Source organism: Andrographis paniculata, unplaced genomic scaffold (assembly GCF_009805555.1).
Source record: "Andrographis paniculata isolate CXL003 unplaced genomic scaffold, ASM980555v1 Contig80END, whole genome shotgun sequence".
NCBI classification, from domain to species: Eukaryota; Viridiplantae; Streptophyta; class Magnoliopsida; order Lamiales; family Acanthaceae; genus Andrographis; species Andrographis paniculata.
The window spans coordinates 3,913,921-3,938,576 of record NW_026137618.1 but is presented as its reverse complement, the minus strand read 5'-3'; the positions used below and the strand labels follow the sequence as shown (position 1 = coordinate 3,938,576).

Here is a 24,656-nt window from a genome sequence, read left to right as displayed (position 1 = left end):
ACTGAGGGAGTATAAATTTATTTTACATTTGAAACATCGCATCAACCCCTATTTATATCACATCAAACACATATTTATATCATATCAAAAAACTATTCAAATTCAATATTTTACTATTAAAAAATAAAAACCCAAAATTGCAAATCCACAAACAAACACACCCTTACACACCGGACGTTAGCTCAAACAGATAAAGCAAATCAGCCCATAGTCCGAAAATTTCAACTGAGATGGGCTCTGCACAAAATTCCCGCGCCCTCGCCTTTGCCGCGTTAATGGAAGCCTTCAAAAAGCTTCTCTTCCCCCCGGGTTCGTGCTCCGACTCTCATCAATCCCAAGGGAGCGGCGGGCGGCTAGCGGCGATCGTTTCTTGATCGGATCAGGAATAATGCTGGGGAAAGTGAGGGCATCGTCGATGAGCTCGCTGGAACAGCTGGAGATGGAAAGGCCGCCCTCCAAGGTCGTCAAGCACGATTCCCTCTCCATCTACGGTACTCTTCCAATTCGCTTCTGCTACTTTCTTTTGCTCATTTTCTGTAAAATTTGCCGGCGTCGCGTAGTTAATTGCGACTATCGTTGCCGTTTTTGAGCTGATTTGGTATAGGATTTGGTGAATTTTAGTTCCTTCTGTTGTTACTAATTGATGTCTTACTGTTCGTGTCCTATGAATTGGTAGTAGGATGCCAATTTAGGGTTTATACGATTGGGGAAAATTTATGAGCAGATCAGAGGCCTTTCTATGGAATAATGGGAAATGAAGGATTATTCTGTTTTTCCTAGAAAGTTCAAGATGAAAAAATTCGAGGAAATGCGTCTTCCTTCTCAGGAAAAGTTCATATTGTTGCTTCCTTTAGATTTTAAACTGTTATTGATCCAAAACTGTATCTTAAGCTTATCTCAAGTCTAATTAGGGATAATCTCAGAAAGTCCTAACCTTGAGAAGATATCCTGAGATACACACACTCATATGTTAGGTTAAATTTCTATTTCATCAGTGTTGTTTTGGATTTGGAATCATCATCCTTCATCCTAAGATGAATAGAGGGTCATACAAATAGGTTTTTACACGTTTATGAATTATGATATACTGAATCAATCAAGTAATCGGACACTATTATCCTTCTATTTTATATCATGTCCATTTCCTTGTTTGTCCTTTCCTCGTGCTCCAATTGAGCTAAGTTAGTTGTTGATTAGCATCCAGATACAAAATTCTCTGCATTACAAATCACAGTTAAATTGCAGAATTCTCTATTAGGCGCGACCATCTGATGGAAATGTGTAGATAGACAATGTTATTCTGGAAAGTCTTTTAGAATTTGAGGTGAATGGATTTTAAATCCTTTTAGATTTGAAGTCCATTTCATAATATTTCAATCTTTAAATCCTCTCCATATGGCCATTATTCTAAATCTCTCTATGTGAACCATTTTCGCAAGTGTCTGCATAGTTTATTCTGATATTTTGATTGGTATGGGCGCTTTTGCAAAGTTCATCTTGGTTCTATCGGAAGTACTATTCAAATACTTCCTAAAAAATTACTTAATCCAAATCATGGATTTGAATTCAGATGTATTTTAAATCCATTCATTCTAAAAACCAGTCATGGCCTTATTGAAGGATAAGAGAGGGTAGGGTACATTGCACTGGTTAATGTTCTGAAGTAGAGTTTCCTAAGACAGACATCTGAACTAAGAATTGGGAATTGGAAAGTTAGCATGTTCGATATTTGAGTCTTCATTAGATTGCAGATTTATTGAGAATTATTGAGCTGTGTCACCTTTAATATTTCAGAAGCAAATGTATTATAGGATGTTAAAAAAATGAGAGAATATTATGAACAACATCTCAATGTTCATTACTTATTCTAATTTTATTGCACATGTTTTGGTGAAAAAGGAAAAGAATTGAATACAAATATTGTCAAATTTAAATAACTCACTATAAGAAGCTTAGCATAATAATAGTCCCTTTAGATTATCTTCCTAGATTAGGGTAATTATAATTACTAATGCCATAATTATGTTTATTTATAAGAAAGTCTAATCCTACAAAGTAAAAACGTCCTTTTTGTGTATGTATATGTAGGTATTTCACAAAGCAGACTGGCATATCTAAACAAAGAAGTTTAAACTCGTTACTGATCTAACATTTTAGATTATTAATGTTTACTCTCCTTTGTTGTTGCTATGCTTGTGTGTGTGCATGCTGGATTTTAATGTATTTTTTAGATGAAATAGTTGTTGGATATAACGTTTTTAGAGAAAAATAATAAAATTGTATATTTTTTTATAAAAAAAAATTAACTCTTAAAATTCTATGAATTTGTTGACACAAACATCAAGTCATGTTATATTTTTTCATGACAAGCATTATATTTTCTATTTTCTGTTTTTATTTCTAGTATAGAAAACTTGTGTGTGAAGAGAACAAATAGCTTTAGATTGTTTTGGATTTCAATTTTTATAGTTGGAGAAGTGGAAGACAGTGAATGGATTTGATGGTTTATGTAGGTTATGTTCATTTAGATTGTGTTTGGTCATGATTTCAAATCTATTCAACTTGCACAGAAATTAACTATTTTCTCTTAAAAAGAATACCATATCAAAATATTTTTTGAGTCACTCAAATCAACACTTCAATTTCAAATCAAAACCAAATAAACGAAAGTGTTTAAGAATTATTGGAGTTTATGTTAGTTATTGTGAATTATGAAATTGCTATTGAAACATTTATTTTGTTGTTTTTTTAATATATTGTGAGAAAAAGTAATATATTTTTATTGAAAATTATGTTTATTATGAATGATAAAAATTGAAAGTAAACGCTATTGTTTTAGGAATAATGACTTTTTTATTATTAGTAATTGAGATTGTGAAAATATTTTGGGGATTTGTAATATTGTTTGGGGAAGTATTTACATTATTTTTGTAATATTTTGTGAGAAAAAGAATAATGTATTCTCATTGTTGTAGAATCCACCCTTCTCAAACTTAAACAAGGTTCTCGTTGTAATCCAAGTTGTAACCAAGAAGATCCCGCCGCGATGGACACATGCTCCATCACCGGCTCTCCTGAGACTGTTAAGCTGAGTAATGCCAGCTGCAGCTCAGCCGAATCATGTACAACTCCTAGTCCTAGTTTTCAATCTACGGAATCTTCTGAAGAGTCGCATAGTCAGAACAAGTCCATCTTGTATTTCTTTTCAAAATACAAGAACTCAAAGGAAGCGCCGAAGATCTCAAGTGGCAGTGAAGCAATGGCTGTCGAGGTTTTAGATTATTACCCTTCTTCATGCAGCATTTCGACTGCATCCAGAGGTTGAATCCTGAATTACTTGGAAACTGTTTCGGGTATCGGGTTCATCTTCTAGGTTCAAGAAATCTATTTGAAGGAGGCTAATAGTGTTTCACTTCAACAGCCCACACTTCAGATTGCTGGGATATGTTGTAAACCACTAGTCTTGTTCGATGTGTTATTCTATATTGTTAGTTTTTCGATATTTTTCACGATTGCTGTGCTGGGGTGTTGTGTACTGCCCATACACTTTGTAATTGATCTGATTGTGCAACAGGAATAGGATTCAGAACAATGAGACATTGATCCAACAAGAACTTAGATAAGCACTAGAGAATACAATGAAGATGTAAGAAATCCAGATTCTCTGCTGAATAATTGGATATAATATATTTTGTTTGTCCTTCAAATGACTTTCTTATAGTGTTAAGTGTCAACACATGTTTGTGATTCAGTAAATTTAGACAATTGCTAAAGAGATTTCCTGTTCAATATGTAAGTAATCAATAACTCTACAATACATACAAACTTACATCAAGATTCAATAGCTTATTATCATGCTAATGTTTTAAGTGATCTGATGGCAGCAATTAATCAGCACCGTATTGATTAGTCGTAGTCAATATATGATAATAGTACACAAGTCATAACTGATCTCACCACACGCTTGCATCCTAACATAAAACAAATACCGACAACACAAGGTAATAATTCAACAATCTATCTATATTACCGCTGATTTCATCGCATGCCACATGTTAACATAGTACAATGCATGTTATGAATTGACAGCAGCACTATAATAATTCACAACATATTGTTTTAATTCCAACTGGTATTGTATGTACTATTACCATGTGTTGATTGACGGTAATAAGCACCCCAACCGTCCCTGTCATCTGACATATTTTATACACGTCAAATATATGTTGTATTACCATTCTATAAAATTCAACACATGATCTACTCTAATATCTGTAAGTAATAGCTACAATAACAAGAGGAGTGTAAATAGAAGGTTTATTTGCATAGATAATATATACATGTGATGTAATTACTCCGATCAAATAATAGAATCAAATCATCCAAACACTGAAACTTAAAGAAATGTATCACTTGGAGAAATTACATAGAATCAAACAATCAGCCGAGGCCAAAAATTGCATCATCCCAATGAATCAATGATGATCTTATAGAATTAGACCATCAGAAAAAGCTTTTATGGTTTAGAAGATACATCTAAGATTGCCTTTCAAAACTTGGTCACTTACCAAACATCCGTCTGAATATACCTTGTTTTCGCCCTCTTCTGAGTTCTTGATCTGATACATAGTTTAAGTTCGATGACATATGTCATGTTAACCATGGAAGATGTGTAATGTTGCATTGAAGTATTTGTATTCACTTAAGAATTATGAAATCTGACCTGTGAGTCTGCCTGCTCGATACAGAGCTTCTTCTGCAATGGGTCTCCACTGCTCAGCGCACGAGTAGTTAATCCCAAGTCCAACGCTGAGTCCACGCAGTAAATGAACTGTCCGAAGAACAGAGAACAGTTCTTCTGGGAATGCCTATAAATAATAACCAGAGCATTAATATAATATTCAGGCAATAATGCATAAAAAGCACAACCCAAATCATTCAGAAGCAAACCAGATGCTGTAAACATTTGTTTGTGTTCATATATATTATATGTGTGTGTACCTTGATTGCAATTTTCTCAAGTGAAGATTCCTCAGAGAAAGGTTGCAACATTTTCACACCAGGAGGTAGCTTTGTGTCGAACATTGTTTGAGCTAATTTAAGCATCTCTTTCTGTTCGTCCTTGCAGCTGATTAATGTGTCTATACCGAGCTCCCTAAATCAAAATAAGGCATCACAGATGTACCAAACATCTATAGTTCATGGATACACAAGAAATCAACTCTAATATTCATGCTTTGTTGATCAGTGGTGATTGTGATTAGATTGTGTTGGAGAATAGTAATACTAAGGTATCTTAAACAACCGAATTATGCTTTTAAGCCATTCATCCATGATTTTGAAGCTTTTAAGCGGACCAAAAGCAAAGACCTAGCTTCTATCTCTTCCTGATGAAAGATTAAACAAATTTTTGAACAAAAATCATGCATACTGTTTGGAATACATGCAATTAAAATAGAAATGCACATGAAATATTTATAATATAACAAGAATATGATTAGACCATAATCCATAATTATGTATTTGGCGAAGGCAAAAGCTACAGAACCAAAAACCCAAATTTCAAGCGTTACAGACTACAAAGTGGAAGGGCTTTATTAATGTTTGTTTGCCATTGAGGATGTCATTAGTGTATACAAAAGACTGATCTCAATTGAATCTTAGGATGAACTTTCGGCCATTTTCTATTATTCCATCGTAACATGAGATAACTGCACAAGTTTTTTGTTCCAACTATACTCCTTGAGAAAAGGGAATATTGACTACATTAATTGGCAATTCACCCACATCAAATGCAGTTCCATAACTAAGTGCTCTATTATGTTGGTGTTTTATAGCTCAATGTAAGATATTACAAGAGAACAGACGAGCAATATAAACCTGTAGCTCTCAGATGCCTTTATAGGATCATTATCTGCCATAGCAAGCACCAGATTAGCATATCCTAGCCTCAGGTTCTCAGGAAGATCCTTCACTTGTCCGTAATCAAGCAATGCCACCTAATTTAGTACAACGAGATCGTATCCTATTGAGGAACTAGCTGTAACAACTATGCTAACGACTTGGGAAGGAAATGGCACAAGACATTAGGCTGCATCTATTGGAAAAGGAATTACCTCAGAACCTTTACAGATCAAAATGTTCCCAGGATGAGGATCTGCATGAAAGAAACCGCTCTCCAGTATCATCTGCCCATATGCAAGTGTCAAACTTTTAAGGATATTCCTGTGATTAAAAAATACAGAATGAGGTAATAAATCCTTGAGAGGTGCGAACACAACTGTCCATGACAAAGTAAATAGAAATTAAAAATTTAAAAAATAAAAAGTTGAAGGATGGAACACATGAAAGAAGTCTCATTAATATTTGAACAAAAAGATGAATATTGTGAAGGAGATGACAAAAGAGCACACAAGTGTTTAAAGTTAATTAGGCGACCTTACAAACACTGTTCTGTTTTACTTCCTTAATAGTTGTACAGTGTGGATTTACGGCCCTTAGATAAGCGTCATTTCTCGATGACAAATAAGTAGATATCTGAAACATATAAAGAGGCTTTGACTTGCAATTTATTTTTCATATGAGAGAATGGGAGCCAATTTAGATTGATAAAGCAGCATACAGCAATCAATTAATAAACATTCTTTCCGTTCATTAAGATAATTTATGAAAGGAATTGGAGTTTCAAGTAAACTCAGAAATTAAATCAATAGCATATTCAATCACAAAGAGATAACTGGAAAAATAAAGAATAAACAGAACTTAAAAGGAATTTATTTATAAACCAATGTTTATGCCATGATCCATGGCATAAACATGTTTCAGAAATGAACCCAAGTACTTTGTCTCTACAGCATTCCATGATCCATCATCTCCAGTTATGTTTCAGAAGTGATATAAGACACTATGATTCATTCAATTGATGCATCCAAAACAGAATTTTAGCAACCACAATACCAAAAAGCCTTGTGAGGCACAGTGAAGTTTTAATAGTGAAGATACATGAATCCAACAAACTAGAAAATGTACAAAGGAGAAGAAAGTGATTAGATAAGAGTCTATTGGCAATGAATTGCTATCAGACATTCTTGCTAATGGCAATCAAGTTTATAAAGCACAAAGAGAGCAAATCAAGAAGATATCATACACTATGGGTTGGTTGTAGGGGCTTACTGCTTTGCAGCTGCTGCTACCTTACCACCAGGATTTATGCCTCTCTTTGCTATCTCATCTCCAAGTTTCAGAATTGGGATTCCATCCATATACTCCATTACTAAAACCCGCCTATCATTTTGCAAAATATCCAGAATTAGCATTCTCAACTATATGAAAATCAAGATTTATCTTTAGAATGTAGACATTAATGAAAGGAGATGGCAACTATTTTACCTTGTGAACATATTTCGCATCACTTTTGGTACTAAAACTGGGGATTTCTTGTTATTTTCAGATAGGAAACGGTGGATTTTCTCCATTGCATCAGCCTCTCTTAGAAAGTTAAACTCATATCCGATCTTTTAAGGAAAAACAAAGAAAACATCAATCAACATTGCAATGGAAACCACAAAAGAAACAAGGAAAAAAAATTTAAAAAGGTACAAGGGACAGAAAAGAAAATAGAAAAGATGGTAAGCTCAGAAAGCATTACTTCAACTGAGTAGAAAATAAAATGAAAAAAGATGCAAATATTTTAACAACACTTATCTATTTCTTGTCATTAACAAGCATCACCCAATTGGGAAATCAGAGAAATTAATTCAGAAAGAGACAAGGATAAGACAATCAGGATGATAAGATACCCGTTAGTACAAGGTCAATTATGTCTAACCTTCAGCCGAAACAATCAATGTGTTGTCTGTAGCATCCCATTTACATGGGGGCAACGGTCAGTGAAAAGAAGAACTCGAACCTGATCCTTGAAAAGTGGATTGAGACTAAGTGTTGGAAAGCCAAACCTTTTTCTTTTAGCGACCAAGCTTCACTTGTTCAGTCAATTTTGACAAATCTACCGTTCCACTTCTAGTCTTTATCTAGGATTCCTTGACAAATCCTATGTCTTGAATGCAAATTCTACAGTTGCATTAAGGGATATTCCATTGGATAGAAAAATGTAACTAACTAGTTGCAACTCTCTATGCAAGAAAGGAAGCTTCCGAGATATTGGTTTTAACTTTCTCACTTAAATGAAGCATTTCTTTCAAATGGGCATGGAGGTTCCGGGAGCTATGTGGAGGAAAGTTGTCGGTGACTCGGTGGAAAGTATAAATCCCTCATTTGGCCATTCAAACTAATTGACAAAAGTCCATATAGTCATAGGGCAATAATTCGTAAGTGTGAGATCACTCTCAAACAAAAACATTTCAGGTGTAGGATTGCTCTAAAGTGAAACATTTCAGGTGCTAGAGTGGTGTTGGTAAAACTCTAAGGTTTTGAGATGATCCTTGATCATTGGCTTCACAACCTTTAAAAATATGCACTTGCCTGCATGTTTTCATTGGCCAACCAAATATCAAGGTCTATACAAGATTTCGGCTTCTAGAACAATGGAATTTGGAAATTGGAAATCAAGTTGCGCCTGAATCCTTTTATTGGGAATAGAAGGTTTGGGAAGACTTCCAAATCGTGCTAAAATCAAGCATTTTTTTAGAAAATAGCGCAGACAGAATAATTTAGAATTCCGATGGTTTGTGTAGTCGGTGGTCCTTCCATTGGTTCTTAGATTCCCAACATTCTCAAGTTTGCTTTCCTGACCTGATTATCTGTGCAAAGAAAGCTCCTCATCATATCAATACCTTCTTATAGAAGCTAGCTAGAAGTGACCTTCTAGCAAGGATGTTCTATCATCTCTAGGTTGCTCGATTTCCAATAGTTTATGCCCTCTTCGCAGGCTTCTTAAAAAATCAACCTCCTGTTTGTTCTTGCACGTTTCTTAGTTAGTCTCAGATTGGAATGGGACCACTTTCTACATCTTTGGAACATTTCTTGGGTTCAGCTATCTTCCGATGAGGAATTTTTTCTTGAATGGCACGCCCTTGCCAACAAGTCCACCAACATCAAAATATGGCATAGAACTCTCAAGATCATCCTTCAGTAGATCTATAAAGGTTTCGATAGGGTCATTTAACAATGAGCACTTTTCATCGGATTGGATCCTATTTAAGACCTATCTTTTGGTCAGAGATTGGTATTGGGCACATGTTTCCAACACTGATGTTTTTCCTCTTCTTTCGTAAATAATCTCCAAGACATGTCCTGTAAGCAGGCCAAGAAGCCTAGGGTTTATCCATCATTTCTTGGATAGCCCCTCTCCGAGGGTGGTAGAAAATTAACTCAAATGGTTTGGCTTATGGACAGCCAGGGCCATCGGGTGTCAGAGCAGTTATCTGGGACCATTTTAGTCATATACGATTCATCCTATCATAACATATTGGATCAGCAGACTCAAATGATGCTGAACTCATAGTCATTGTTCAAGTCCTTGAACACATTATTCTAGTACATATTGGCCCTCTACCTCAAATTACTGTAGAATTCAATTCGAAACATGTGCTTGATTGAAGATGAATGCTGACATCAACAAGCTACACCTTAACATCTCCTAATGCCCCTAAATCACCTTCCATCACATCTCTCACAATGCAAACAGTCTTGCAGTTGCAGATTTCGTTGCAAAATATAGACAAGGTTTAGGCCTATGATTCAGCTTTACATCTATTATCTGGACCCTATGATCCTTCTGTAATCATTCTCTCTTCTACTATTTAAAAAATTCTTTCTTTCCACCAATAAATAAATAAATAAGGACAAATATAGAGGATAATGTGTTAGCTTCCTTCTGTGAATTCATGTCAAGTAGTTGGAAAGTATCTTATTAACATCCAAATTGAGAATATCCAACACACATCATGAGGAAATAAGAAAAAACAAAAATGGCAGAATTTATGACATGATGTGAAAATATAAGACAACTGACACAAAAAATCAGATAAAAATGAAACAATTCATTAATATTTTGTTTCCACTTGTTGGATTACATCACAAGGAATCATATCAGAGATCCCAGTGAAGAGGAATAGCAAACGATATTTTAATTTTGATTATTAGAACAGAAAAGGATTTGTTTTTTTTTTTTTTTGGATTACAGAACAATTCATAATATTTTGTTTCCACTTGTTGGATTACATCACAGGATCATATCACAGATCCTAGTGAAGAGGAAAAGTAAAGGATATTTTAACTTTGATTATTAGAACAGAAAGCTTTATGTGGGGTAAACATAAACATAAAAAAAAAAAAAAAAAAAAAAAAAAAAAAAGTTCGTAAGTGGAAATTTTTCAAGTAGCTATAATTGCAGATTTGAATATGAATACAAAAAGCTATAAAGCAACTAAGCAACAAACAGAACCTGTTTCTCCATTTCCTTGGTCACAGAGTATAGATCAAATTTCACATCCGTCTTTTGCATATATAAAGCAAATGCTTGCAAGTTGTGAATGTCAGTCATCATCAAATCCTGAACACCTGGATGCTGAATCTGCAATGACAATTATATTAGCCCTTAAAAATTTTGATACACATCAGGACTAGAAAATTGGCAGTCAATTACTCTTACCTTTACAACCACATCATGTTTATCACCTCTAAGTCGTGCTCGATGAACCTGATTACACACAGGCAGTCGCAGCAAAATTTTGATAATCCATCAAAGTCAAAAAGGATGCACACAACCAAAAGATCAAACATGTTCCAAGATATTGTAGTAGATCGAGATTCAGAAAGAACAAGTTATATAACCATAACTAGATAGAAGAAACTTACAATTCACATATTACACATTCCAAATCCTTATAACATCTGATTTACAAACATTAGGAACAGTAACAAAATGCAAAAGAAACTAAAGTAAAATAAAATTAAAGATAAACATAAAAGCTCATACACCTTTTTGTTCAAGTACAACAAAGCACCAAAATCATGAAAAAACAAAATGGAACTTCAGTTTTGAATTATTTCTATAGAAATAAATACAGATGGAAAAATAAGCATCCGGTGATTCTCTAATGGAGAGAAAATTTTACTTTCCCCTCAATCTCCTCAACCTCTCTGTATGAAAATCAAGTTTCTTCTATCCTAAAGATCCATAAATCAAATACCATCAAAAGCAATACCTAAGGAAGGAAATGCTTAAAAGAATTATTTGCAACCCCCTTCTCTAATAAGCTACATATTACATTACTCAATACATGCTACGTACGTAAAACTGGAGGAAAACTGGAGTAAAATCTTCTTAATAAAGGGACAAACCGATTTCTTTTTACCAGAAAGACAAAATCGTGTACCTATTACAATTTCAAGTTCTAATTTGCTCAAACAAAAGCATGAATACCTCTTAATCAGAGTACACAGGGCCGATTTCTTTTTACCAGAAAGACAAAATCGTGCACCTATTATAATTCCAAGTTCTAATTTGCTCAAACAAAATCATCAATACCTTTCAGTCAGTGTACACATGTGATAATACCTGTGCAATCGACGCAGAACCAAGAGGATTAGTATCAAATCTTTCGAATAGTTTGTCCACACTTTGACCCAGCTCCTTCTCCAGCACAACCTTGATCACATGGTACGGTGTAGCAGGAGCTTGGTCACACAATGTGACCAGCCTTCTGACCCATGCCGCTGGAGCTAAGTCCGGCTTCCCAATGATTTGAGCAACCTTTAGGAATAAAAAATTAATCGGAAGAATTGCCAATTCCGATTCACTCACAGAATATTCTCCACCATAAAAGAATAAAATAAAATAAAAAACAATACATAACATAACATGTAACAAAACAAAACCACAATCACTGGATACAATATCCGAGATATTATAAATTTCCAGCCACATTCTCCTATTAAATAACCCGCACAATCAAAAGGCAATGGCTTTAATTCTTCAACACACCCCTCGTGTGCATGTATAATTCTTTTTCATAAATCTCTACGAAACAACCACCTCCTTTAAAAGCTTAAATTGATAAGGCTGTATCATTCTGTATTCAATTATTTCGACCGCAAACAAGAGTTTCTTTTTATAAAGGCTTCTATAAGATAACTAAAAATGACCAAGTTCAGTTGCATCACTTCATATAAATTTAAATCAGACTTAAATTATTCTATATAACTTAAAAGGGAAATTTTGTTTTCATTTCAAAATGAAAACACCACTATTCAACTCATACAATTTCCAATAAAAATACACTATTTTCTATCACAAAACATCACGTCAAATATTATTTAAACTAACACTCAAGTTCAAATCAAAACCAAACAACCAATTGATTTCTGTAATCTAACTGTGATTAATAAAGTAGTTTTCAAGATTATACCGTTGAATGGAATAAAAATACATATATAATATTCATACATATGTGTTCTCTTATCAAACTTTCCAAAATTTCTACTATTTACCATTTTTTTTTCAAAAAATATCAAATCAAACTTTTACTTTTTATTTTTAATATTATACTAAAAAATAATTTTATATTCAAAATGTATTAGTATAAGTGTATAACATCCTACCACTATTCAATTCAAAACTTTTTATATTCAAATCCCAAACTAAATTACAAACCTCCAAACAAACACACTAAACCATTTTAATAGACATAAGAATGTGTTGATAAAATCAAATCATTTGACCGTGATAAATTTCTCCAATTTAGCACGTAACTAAATTTGCAAACTTAAAATAGCAATAAAAGGAAATAATTGAGGCAATCAACCAAACCCTGGAGCACGCAAAGAATCAACCTAAATTGTGCACAGAAAAGGGAATAAATTATCGAGAAAAAAAAAAAAAAAAAAAAAAAAAAGCCCTAAAATCAAAAAATTGAAAGCAGTAATGAAGTGAGTCGAGCAAAAAAACCTTGAGGAAGAAGCCCCCGAGGTCAGAACACATGGAGTATATCTTTTCTGCGGCAAGCTCGTGCTGCTTCTCCCACATTGCCTCCCTCTTCCCCGCATCTCGCTCGAAATTCACCCGGACTTGGAACACCTGACCCCATCCCATTCCCCTTAGAAGATCGAAAGCCCTAGAAAATAAAAGGAAATGGTATGGAAAGAAATTATTACTTTGTAGCCTGTGTAGATATCGGCGGCGCGAGTCCAGAATTGAAAGGAACGGTGCCAAGGACTCAAGTGAGCAGAGAGCTTGTCTTGGATGTCTCTCAAGTCGAGACTAGGCAGCATGGCGGTGGCGATTGGGATTGGAATTCCGATTCCGACTAGAAAAGAAAATTCCAAATTAAGCTTGATTTGGCTATGGAAGAAAATCAGTGTCGTGCATGGTTGTGAATTAAGAGAGGTATATTATATATATATATATATATCTCTGTTTATGTGTGTAGAGTGTAGTGTAGTGTTCGGTGGATGAGAATGGTCTGCGCATGGCTGCGACACAATCGATGTAATGAAAAGACAAAGTGCAATAAAGTAAAATCAGGGGAAGGGCGGGGCAGGGTTGGTTTGGCATCCCCATGGACTAAGGCGTTAAAATTAAACCCGACCCAAAAAATTCGATCCCTATTAACCTGAAAATTTTTAAGTTGGGGTTTGGGTAGTTTGGGTTTGCAAAAAATTTGATTGAACAAAAAAAATTTTGTGTTTGTGCTCGGGTCGTTATTTCGGATTGACCTGATAATTCAAAATATAAAAATCAGGTCTAGATTTCAAATTCCGTGTTTCGGGTGTACTTGAAATTATTTATTATTATTATTATTTTACTATATACTATTTATATTATTTTAAATATAAAATAATATAAAAAATAAAAATAAAAATGAATTTTTTTAACGATTAATTTAATTTTTTTTTAAGTTTTCAGGTCTGTTTTGTTTCGGTTCGTGTTGAATTTGTTCGGATTTCGAGTGATCTGAAATTAATTTAGGTCAATTTGAACTCGACCTGAAAGAATTTATGTCGTGTTCTAGTTTAGAGTTTCAGGTCAAATTTCAAGTTCGGATTAACAGTATTTTTGTTAATTCCATGGCTCAATCCGACATAAACACAATCCCAAAACACGAATTACCAACCTTACGGTGGACTCTCGCTATGCTGTGTATCAGTGTCGTTAAATTTGGTTAAATTTTGTTTACTTCTTGCTATTCAAGGTAATAAATAAAGGGGCGAGTTGCCACGGTTACTATGGTAATTTTCTGCAAAGGTAATTGTCCCTATGTTTGTGGATTTTTTATTTTTTATTTTTTTTTCTTTTATGTCCACTATGCATTATTTATTTTGTCTTATGTCTTGGTTTTGGAGTTGGAGATGATTTGAAGGTGTTTGAATTTTAAAATTTTAATGAATGATGTTTGATTTTAAAATAAAGAAAGAGATATTTTTTTAAAAAAAAGTTTGAGATTATGTAAATGAAGGACTTTTTAATAATAGAATATTTCTATTATTTTAAAATTTTATTTTCACTTTGATTTTAATTTTTATTGTTATATCTTTCTGTTCAGCAAAATTTTTTTTTATTTATTTATTTATTTATTTTAAATTTTGGTATTCACATGCCCTTTTGTTTTTTAAAGAAATTCATGAGCTAGTAATACACGAACAATTGCATCTACGGGTAATACCCATTTGTAATTCTATTGGTATATTTTTGTGGTATCTTATTATATATATTTTTATTTTTATTGCAAGATACGCCACTCAAACATAGAAAGAGAAAAATGGAAGATCACATAAAATTGTGTTATGCAATTTTTATAGCTGTAGTATTCTTACTTTTGTCGAGTTACTAATTATAGTCCGAAGAAAAAAATATAAATCTAGAATTGGAAATCCTCCTCCAAAGATTGATCAATATTTTTTTTTTATGACGTGGAATCCGCAGCCGTTAAAAGATTGATCAATATATATATATATATATTTTTTATGACGTGGGAATTCGCAGCCGCTACCCGAAAGTGCGCATTGGATAAATTCCCGGCCGAATCTAATACTCTGTAAACCAAACCCGACAGAAAAGTCACAGTAGAGGAACCATGTGTGACAGGTGACCTGAGGCATGGTGGGTTTGATCAATATTTGATATTGGATAAACTTGTCTATGAGAATGATATGCTAGTCATATCAGAAATTAGAATGAACCGTCACATTATGTGCACATAATGTGAAAATTTGAACAATAATTAGTAGTTTCTAGCATTCCTAAAAATTCAATGATTCGAGATGGAAATGATTTAAGGTATATATATATATACATATGTATATATTTATAAATTTTCAGAAAAATGGACTATCAAATCAAATACACTAAAAATTAAGCAATTGAAATCAATTGTAAATTCCATGGCCGTTGTTTAGTTTTTCCATTTTCGGATTCAATTCTCATTTCACTCGAAATTAATTACGACCACGATGACTCCGGCGGTAAACTGAATCTCCAACCATCTTCTCCGGTCATCCGACAATAGCTCCGGGAACTGATCAAACCAAGGAATATCGATCTTCTTTCTCTCCATCTTTTCTCCCGCAACGTCTCAGACCTTTGGTGCAAAATGGCCCCCGGTATCCACACCTCAAGGTTGGAAGTCGGATCCTCACTCTAAGTCTCGACACCTACCGGAATCTGCCATCGAAAAGGCTTTTAAACCTCACCAGTACTCACCCAAAAACCCCCGGAAAACCATCGGAATCACCCAAAAACCTCCCCCTCTCTTTTCTTTTTCCTCTCTATCTTTCTTGTGATTAACTTTCCCAAACCCCAATCTATATCTAGATGAACTTCCTACAACTACTCGAATGATGTGTTTAGTATAGAAAAATGAGGTTAGAAAGATGACAATGGTCTCATTTATCTTGTTTGCTTGAGTTAAAGAAATAAAATTTGAGAAATAAATCATTTTTATTTTTCTGTTTTTATATGTCTATTTTATATTGAGAGAAATAATATTGCAGTATATTTTCTTTTTAATTTTTTTTATTATTTAATTTTTATAATTTTTAAAAATTATATTATATCAATTTTACAAAAGTTAAATTTAATTTATTGTTAAATTATTTTATTTTTACAATTTTTAAAGAAATTGTACTAAAATATAATCTTAAAAAACATAGTATATAATTTATAATTTTTATAAAAAAAAAAGATCACTTTTTTTATTGGGTTAATTTATTCTAGGATAATTCCATAACTCATTGAAGATGATTATCCTATACCTACATAAGGAGCATGCACAACTAAAAAATATTGGAAATTTTGGGGAAAAATAATAAAATTATTTCATTTGATCATCAAAATAAAAAGACTGTATATATATATATATATATATAAACAATACAAAACAGACTCGATAGACTTACGATCTCTAATAATAAGATCAAATCTAAATATAAATCTGCTAAATCTACAACTAAATATTTAAAATAATTCAACAAAAAGCAATAAGAAATTTTGAAGAAGGATGCAACGAACAACTTGATATTTAAAACAAGGTGTAAGCAAAACAATTTATCCCCAAATTTTTAACAAACATAAAGCAAATGATGTTTGGGAAGTTCTGCAAAATAAATTTCCAGGAAGCAAAAAAATCATCTCCATCAAACTTCAATCTCTTTAGAGGGCTTTTGACAACTTGATGAAAAAAAAATCATGCAAGAAAAATCAGAAATATAACCTGCAGCAACACCAGCTTTCCTACCATATATATATATATATATACACCATTTGTTATTGTATTTTATTTCCATCAAAATTTACTACTCAAAGGGTTATTCAATACTTTGAGCAGCACAATTTGTGATTTTTACATTGGGTGTGTTTGTTGGGGGTTTGAATTTTGAGTTGGGATTTGAATAGTAAAAATTTTAGATTTGAATAGTTGTATGATGTAATATAAATAGGTGTTGATGTGATGTTTTGAATGTAAAATTGATTTTTAATAGTATAATATAAAAAATGAAGAATAAGTGTTTGATTTGATGATTTTGGAGGAAAAAAATGAGATGAATAATGAATTTAAGATCCAATTCCCCAAACAAACACACCCATTATATACTTTCCCCCCAATAATTTTGTTCAATTATTGATACAAACACTTCCCTCTTTGATGTTGTTCATGTTTTATCCTCTTCTTTTTTCTTTTTTTTTTTTTCATCCTTCAATAGGCTTTGTCTTTTCGATTAGTAAATTTACTTCTTCCCTTCTTGTATTTGCGATAATTTTAATACAAATCAAGCACCGAACTAGATTGAAGTATTGCTAGATATATATTTTCTCTGTCCATCAAAACTGTGCTTATTTTACCATTTTAGTATGTTCCTATACCATTTTCAAGTAAAAAAGTACTATTTATTTTTAAATTTTTACTCATTTTCACATTAATTTACACTTATGTCATTATTTTTTTACACTCAATCTATATTATATCTTTTTTCAATTCAACAAACCTTCCAATTATACCTTTTTTTCTCAACAAAAGTACAAAACTAACATTAAAATATTATTTTTCTTAATCTCCATGCCCCAAATTTTTTTAGCATACTTTTGGTGGACAAAGGGAGTAAACCATTTAACATTATATCTTTGTTGTTATTTCTAAATAATCTTAAGATATTTAGTTAGTGTATTATTAATTGTCAGTGGAACTCAGGTGTCTAAATTTAGTTAGTTTCAATGTTTACATTTAAAATAGATTTCTTATGCTAGAATCTTCAACCTTGACCCCTTAACACAAAATAAAATAAATTCATAGTAGCTGCAGATTTGTTGTCTTCAGATGCTTGTAGCTGTAAGAGTTTAAATTTCAGAGCGTTCGAGAGATGGCTATTGGTGCTTATGTGTCGTTAGTTTCTCTTACTCATCTCCTCGACAACATTCACTACTGTTCTCAACTTCGTCGCCTTCGTGTGGACATAAATTGGATTGTATCTCTTCAGGAAGGTGTCAATTTCTTGTTAGAATTTCTTGAAGTGTGCCACAAAAGTAAAAGCCAGAAGGCTGGAGATCTTTGGAGGAAAATATCCGAAGTTAGTTTGGAGGTCGAAGAAATTTTTGACTCACATGTTGTGAGTCAACTTCAGAAGGAATCTCAGGGAGAAAGTAGTGATATAGGCACTGGATCATTCGACGAAGATTTGGACACCATGATCCAAAAGATTGACTATATTGAGAGAGAGCTGTCGATGGTTGAAGAGGCAGTGGTAGAAAAAGAAACCAGAGCTTCTGTTCCTGCTGGTGTTTCTTCAACTGCAGCATCCTTCATTAGAAAAAGAATACTCGACGAACGTGTGACCAAGATTAAGGGTAAGCTAGCTAGATATGATAAAAATCTCCAAATCATCCCGATTGTCGGCATAGGGGTATTGGCAAGACTTTCCTCTTGCTAAAAGAGCGTATGAAGATAAATATGTCATCGAACGATTTGATGTTCACATTTTGCTTAGTGTTGATGAGATCCTCCTTGGTCTTATAAATGATGGAAAAGTTGAAAGACATGATGGAAGATCAGATGGACCTGGGAAAGTGTTGCGCAAGACGCTATACGACAGATTTCTAGACACAGATACAAGTTAGACTTTATTTTGTCAAACTGTATTTGGAGAAGAAAATTGTTCATATCAAGAATTGGAGCAAATTGGAAGAGGAATTATTGTTAGAAATTTCGGTGGACTTCTTTTACAAATAACTGTTATAGGAGGACTACTTGCAAAGCCTCGCATGAAGAAAGAATATATTGGGAATTAGCAGCTGAAAATGTGACTTCTTTTGGTAATGCAAGTGATGACGAACATTGTTTGAATATATTACCTATAAACCTCCGAAGTTTATATCTCCTTCGACTCTGCATTTTCTATGTATGGGACCTTCAAACTCAGATATTTGATTCAAATATCGTAGTTTTAGAATCTGAAACACTACAAAAAAATATCAATTTTGTAACAAGATTTTTTCGTTGTTAAATCTACTTTTTCCGTTACTAATGATATTAGAGACGGAATTTGAGATGGAATTACATTAGCTACGTGAACTTTAGGAACGGAATTCCGTTACAAATATACTATTTTTTTTTAGTGATATGAGAGATGCCACAACTTTGAGTTATTAAAGCCGAACAAGTGTCATTGCCTAACCCTCCTAATGCTCATGACGAAGAGAAAGATTTCGTTATTCTGAAGAATCTATAAAGCCTTACACTGCAAGGATTTTTGAACTCACCGAGGAGATTCTCGGTGGATTCCCTAATTTGAAGAAACTTGTAATTAATTACTATCTTCATTCACCGTCAATCTACTCATTTGCATTTGGCCGTCATTATTTTTAACATTAAAAAAATGTTCTTATATTTGTATAAATCTTTTTTTACAAATATCATTACATGAGTATTACAAGACACTAGTATTTTTATAGTTTTCCTTGATTTGATATAATAATTAATATTAAAATGTTCACATGCAAAAAGTAAATAAATAGATTGGCTGTGGACTAAGATAGTATAATAAGTGTACGAGGGGGTGAAATACTTCATTGTCTAATCTTTCCAGATTACAGAAACTTGAATCATTACCGGTCCATAATACATTGCAGAACATTGGCTTTTCGAATTCACTTAAAAGAGTTGGCTCTATTGAGATGCAGAATAGCTTGGAATGTGTAACGTGTTCAGAAGCTGACACGCCCGGCGCCTAGGCCACGCCCAGCCGTCCCCTATGCGCAATACGTCCGGGATATACCATAGAGTATGGGAGAATCATACGAAACACGTACCTGCACCAAGATATGGGTCATTAGTCAACCATACAGGACAGGGGCTCGCACACATGGGACTATGGCCGAGAACCAGGGGCAGGAATGTCAGCCCGTGACAAATGGCTCTATTGGTTCGATACTCAATCTTTAATTTCTTGCCTTGATGTTTACTGCAGAAGACTCTGAGTTGAATCCAACTGAAGGAGAATTTCTTCGACTAAAATATTTTATGATTGTTGGTAGTGATTTAGTACATTGGAGAGCTTTTAGTGTCTAACTTACCTTTGTTGGAAGACATCCCTTCAGGTGTTGGAGATATACCAACACTGTCATAAAACTCTTTTGCGAAATTGCAGTAAGTCTATTGTGGATTCGGCATACCAGATATTAGAGGAACAATGACACCGTCGAGATTTATGTCTTGATGATTCTGAAGATGAAGACAAGGTGTCTGAAGGAAGAGTTGAAGATGGAGACAACGATTTCCGGAAATTATTCGGTAATATGCATAATTAAGCTAATCAAACCAACTAATTGAATAAGGAAATACAGTTAATTGAATCATGTAACAAACAGCTAATTGTCGAACACTTTTTAACGAATTTCACTTAATATTATCCTATGCCAATTTACTTTTTAATGAAAACACTACTGTAATTAATTGATAAACTGTTGAAATGTAATAGAGATGACAATGAGTTAGGTGCCTACACACAATACCCGATTATAATACATATCATTAGATTTGAATCCAACTCGATTATATCTAGACACAACTATACCCGATCTAATTCTAGATATACCCGATAAAAGCCAATATAATCTTAATAACCTTTTAATTTTTAAAATTTCCATCTCAACTTGGATCCAAACCCAAACTCAATCCGACATGCATGAACCTAGCGGTGGAGCGCGACCTTCTTCCTCTATGGATCGAGACTGACTCGAGGTGTAACATAGTGTTGATTTCATCGTCGTCCGGCCACTGGACCCTACAGGCGTGCCTTAGCCGATTGCGATTGCAGCTTCGTGATATCACTTGGCGGATCTCCCATATCTACCGATAGGGAAACCGGGTGGCGGATATCGAATAAAGAAACCCGACCCTATTTGAATGAGTCAAAATAATAGATCTACCCGGATTCATTATGATCTTTGGAAATTAGTCTCAAACAGCGAGACATCCCTTGCTAGAAGGTTAGATCCTGAGTTCGATTCCGAGTGTGTGCATATATGTTTGAATTGGATAAAATTCTCGACGGTCCATGAGTGACTGTGAGTAAGTATTGAAAAATATATATATATATCAAACACTTCATTATTGTTTTAACTTATTTTTTATTTCAAGTAACATATTTAATTAGTATATTTAAAAATTACATTAAAAAATTATATTTTCTATTAAAAATAAAAATAAAATCCGAAAACACCACACTTAAAACAAAAAATAAATTTATTAGATGAGAATCTCCTACTTAGACCAATTCATTTTCACACAGACCTAACCAATAAAATATTTCAATCTTTAAAAACCAAAGATGCTTTTGCAGCTAGTGGCATTAAAAGATTTTATTGTATTATTTCTTCAAAAAATTGTAATTGTCATAAAATAATTCAGTTTGGATCTGTTCATCCAACGAAAACTGAACCAGAAACTGTTTCTCCAACACTGGTACAAAAATATATCCATATTAGCTGCGGATTTCAGTTTCTACAGCTGCCTGTAAGAGCTCAGATTAAAGTTAAGGTACAAAGAAATGGCTGTAGCTGCTTATGCATCATTGGTTTCTCTTACTCATGTCCTCGACAACGTTCATTACCGTGCTCAGCTTCGTCGCCTTCATGTCGACATAAAAAGGATTAAATCTCTCCAAGAAGGTGTCAATTTCTTGTTGAAAATCCTTGAAGTGAACCACAGAAGTAAAAGCCAGAAGGCTGGAGATCTTTGGAGGAAAATATCTGAAGTTAGTTTGGAGGTCGAAGAAATTTTTGACTTACATGTTGTGAGTCAACTTCAAAAGGGAGAAAGTAGTGATATGGGCGCGGGATCATTCGATAAAGATTTGGACACTATGATCGAAAGGTTGACTATATCAAGAGGAAGTTATCGATGGTTGAAGAGGTCGTGGACGAGGTTGTGGTTGAAAAACAAACTAGAGTTTCTGTTCCTGCTGATGGTTCTTCGACAGCTGCATCCTCCATTGGAAAGAATGTGATTGTTGGACTTGAAGAACACATGTTCAATATTAAGGGTGAGCTAGCTAGATATGAAGGCAATCTCCAAATCATCCCAATTGTCGGCATGGGAGGTATTGGCAAAACTACTCTTGCTAAAAAACTTTATGAAGATAAATATTCCATGGAACGCTTTGATGTGCGCCTTTGGATTACAATTTCTCAGGAGTATAGCGTCGATGAGATCCTTCTTGGTCTTATCAATGACGGAAAAGTAGAAAGACATGGTGGAAATTCAGATGGGCCTGGGGAAATATTGCGCAAGGAACTCTATGGCAGAAGATACTTAATTGTAATGGATGACATATGGACTCTTCAAGCTTGGTATGATTTAAGGAGGTTCTTTCCGGATAATGGTAATGGAAGTCGGATTCTTGTGACCACTAGGCTATCACAAGTAGCCGGTTCATTAGCCTCTCACGACCCGTATCCAATGACATTTCTTGATACAAATACAAGTTGGAGTTTATTTTGCCAAACTATATTTGGAAAAGAAAAATTTTCACATCCAGAATTGGAGCAAATCGGAAGGGTGATTGTCGAAAATTGTAGAGGGCTTCCTTTGCAAATTACTGTTATAGGAGGACTACTTGCAAAGTCTGGCATGAATAAAGAATATTGGGAATCAGTTGCGGAAAATGTAAGTTCCATTGGAAATGCAAGCAATGGCGAGCATTGTTTGAATATATTACTCTTGAGTTATAATAATCTGCCTATATATTGAGAATGATTCGGATCTAGTTCATGGCCTATTCGAAGTAGAAGGCGCTCTGAAAGATTGCAGTCCGTTTGATAATGATCGAGTTCCATTGCTTCTTCGACCCGAACCGAAGAATCCCTTAGATATGATGCAAAATGGATCTTGTTCCATCTTTGATCAGAGATTTCTCTATGAAAAATACGAATCGGAGTTTGAAGAAGGGGAGGGGGAAAGAGCCCTCGACCCGCAACAGATAGAGGAGGATTTCTTCAATCACATAGTTTGGGCTCCTAGAATATGGCGCCCTTGGGGCTTTCTATTTGATTGTATCGAAAGTCCCAATGAATTGGGATTTCCCTATTGGTCCAGGTCATTTCGGGGCAAGCGGATCATTTATGATGAAGAGGATGAGCTTCAAGAGAATGATTCGGAAGAACATGAGAGCCTCAAGCCGTGTTTTCTCTACATGAGAGCTTTTCGCGAAGATGCTGAAATTGAAGTCTCCAATCTAATCCGATCATGGGTCGACGAAGGTTTCATAATAATGAAAGAAGATAAAAGTTTGGAAGAACATGCAGAGGAATACTTGAAGGATCTTATTGATAGAAATCTACTTTTCGGGCGTGAACAAGATGAAGGTACAAGGGAAGTACAAACATGCGGAATTCATGATCTTTTGCGAGACCTATGCATTAGTGTATCTAAAAAAGACAATTTTTTGTGTTCTCCAAGAGTTCAAAACATCAATCTACAATATGAGAGAAGAGTTTGTTTCCAATGTGGAGGTCTAGTTAGAGATGAAGATCGAATAAATCTTTCTCCATTTGTTCTTAATCCTCATATTTGTCACGATTGTAAAGCGGCTTATTCATATACAAAGGGACTAAGATTTTTGAAGGTCATCGATGATGATTCACTTGTGCAACACACTAAATTACGATGTGTCTCCATTTCCATATATAAGCCTCCATAGTTTATATCTCCTTCGACGCTACATTTGCTATGGAACCTTCAGAGTCTGATATTTAAGGAGTCAAAGATGAAGATTTTACCATCTGAAATATGGGAGCTGCCGCAACTTAGAATTATTCACTTCAAGGATTTTGCATTTCCAAAGCCTCCAAATGCTCGTGTCGAAGAGAAAGATTTCTTCATTCTCAAGAATCTGCAAATCCTTAGCTGTGTAAGGAATTTTGAGCTCACTGATGAGATTCTCAGTCGAATCCCAAATTTGAAGGAACTACAAATAAAGTATGATAAGCGTATGGTAGTGTCGAATACTTTTTTGAGTAATCTTGCCGGATTACAGAAACTCGAAAGACTAGTAGTCGACAATACATTGCAGAACATTGGCTTTCCGAATTCCCTCAAATTATTGTTTCTGAAGAGATGCAGAATTCCTTGGAGTGGTATGTCAATGGTTGGTTCATTACCCAATCTTGAAATTCTTATATTGTGGGATACTTCAGAAGGCTCTGAGTGGAATTCAACCGAAGGCGAATTTCTTCGATTAAAATTTTTTATGATTGTTGGTAGTGATTTAGTACATTGGAGAGCTGATCGAAACCATTATCCTGTTCTTGAGATGCTTTTACTGTCTAACTTACCTTCATTGGAAGAAATCCCTTCAGGTGTTGGAGATATACCGACATTGCGCGAAATTCAATTAAATTGTTGCAGTAAGTCAGCTGCGGATTCGGCATACCAAATATTAGAGGAACAACAAAGCATGGGAAATGATATCCTCAAGATTGAAGTCTCTGAAGATATAGTTGAGGACACAGATGAAGATGAAGATGACGAGTCTGAAGGCGACAATGAAAATAAAGATGAAGACAAAGACAAAGATGAAGATGAAGACGAAGATGATGACTTTGAAGGTGAAGATGAAGATTAATATGAAGATAATGAGTAGGCTAGATGTTGGTTGGTATATATATCTAAGGTACTTTTGAGGACTTATTATTATATTCCCTCTGT

General features: G+C 34.1%; 3 protein-coding genes across 3 annotated transcripts; 2 read left to right on the top strand and 1 right to left on the bottom strand.

The window, feature by feature from the left end:
- Positions 1 to 220: 220 nt before the first annotated feature.
- Positions 221 to 3,813, top strand: LOC127241059 (uncharacterized). The gene is made up of 2 exons (XM_051259949.1): positions 221 to 491; positions 2,976 to 3,813. Exons 1-2 carry the CDS (start codon positions 389 to 391, stop codon positions 3,323 to 3,325), a joined length of 453 nt encoding a protein of 150 aa, XP_051115906.1. The 5' UTR covers positions 221 to 388; the 3' UTR covers positions 3,326 to 3,813.
- Positions 3,814 to 4,213: 400 nt separating this feature from the next.
- On the bottom strand, positions 4,214 to 13,425 carry LOC127241058 (uncharacterized). The gene is made up of 12 exons (XM_051259948.1): positions 13,117 to 13,425; positions 12,911 to 13,039; positions 11,522 to 11,716; positions 10,613 to 10,660; positions 10,406 to 10,534; positions 7,390 to 7,514; positions 7,174 to 7,284; positions 6,117 to 6,225; positions 5,881 to 5,999; positions 5,002 to 5,155; positions 4,724 to 4,868; positions 4,214 to 4,619 (listed from the first exon to the last, which is right to left on the bottom strand). The coding sequence occupies exons 1-12, from the start codon at positions 13,231 to 13,233 to the stop codon at positions 4,561 to 4,563; spliced, it is 1,440 nt and encodes a 479-aa protein (XP_051115905.1). The 5' UTR covers positions 13,234 to 13,425; the 3' UTR covers positions 4,214 to 4,560.
- An 8,073-nt stretch (positions 13,426 to 21,498) lies between these two features.
- Positions 21,499 to 24,573, top strand: LOC127240983 (putative late blight resistance protein homolog R1B-16). Its single transcript, XM_051259857.1, has 4 exons — positions 21,499 to 21,705; positions 21,825 to 22,616; positions 22,702 to 23,325; positions 23,692 to 24,573. The coding sequence occupies exons 1-4, from the start codon at positions 21,499 to 21,501 to the stop codon at positions 24,571 to 24,573; spliced, it is 2,505 nt and encodes an 834-aa protein (XP_051115814.1).
- Positions 24,574 to 24,656: the final 83 nt, after the last annotated feature.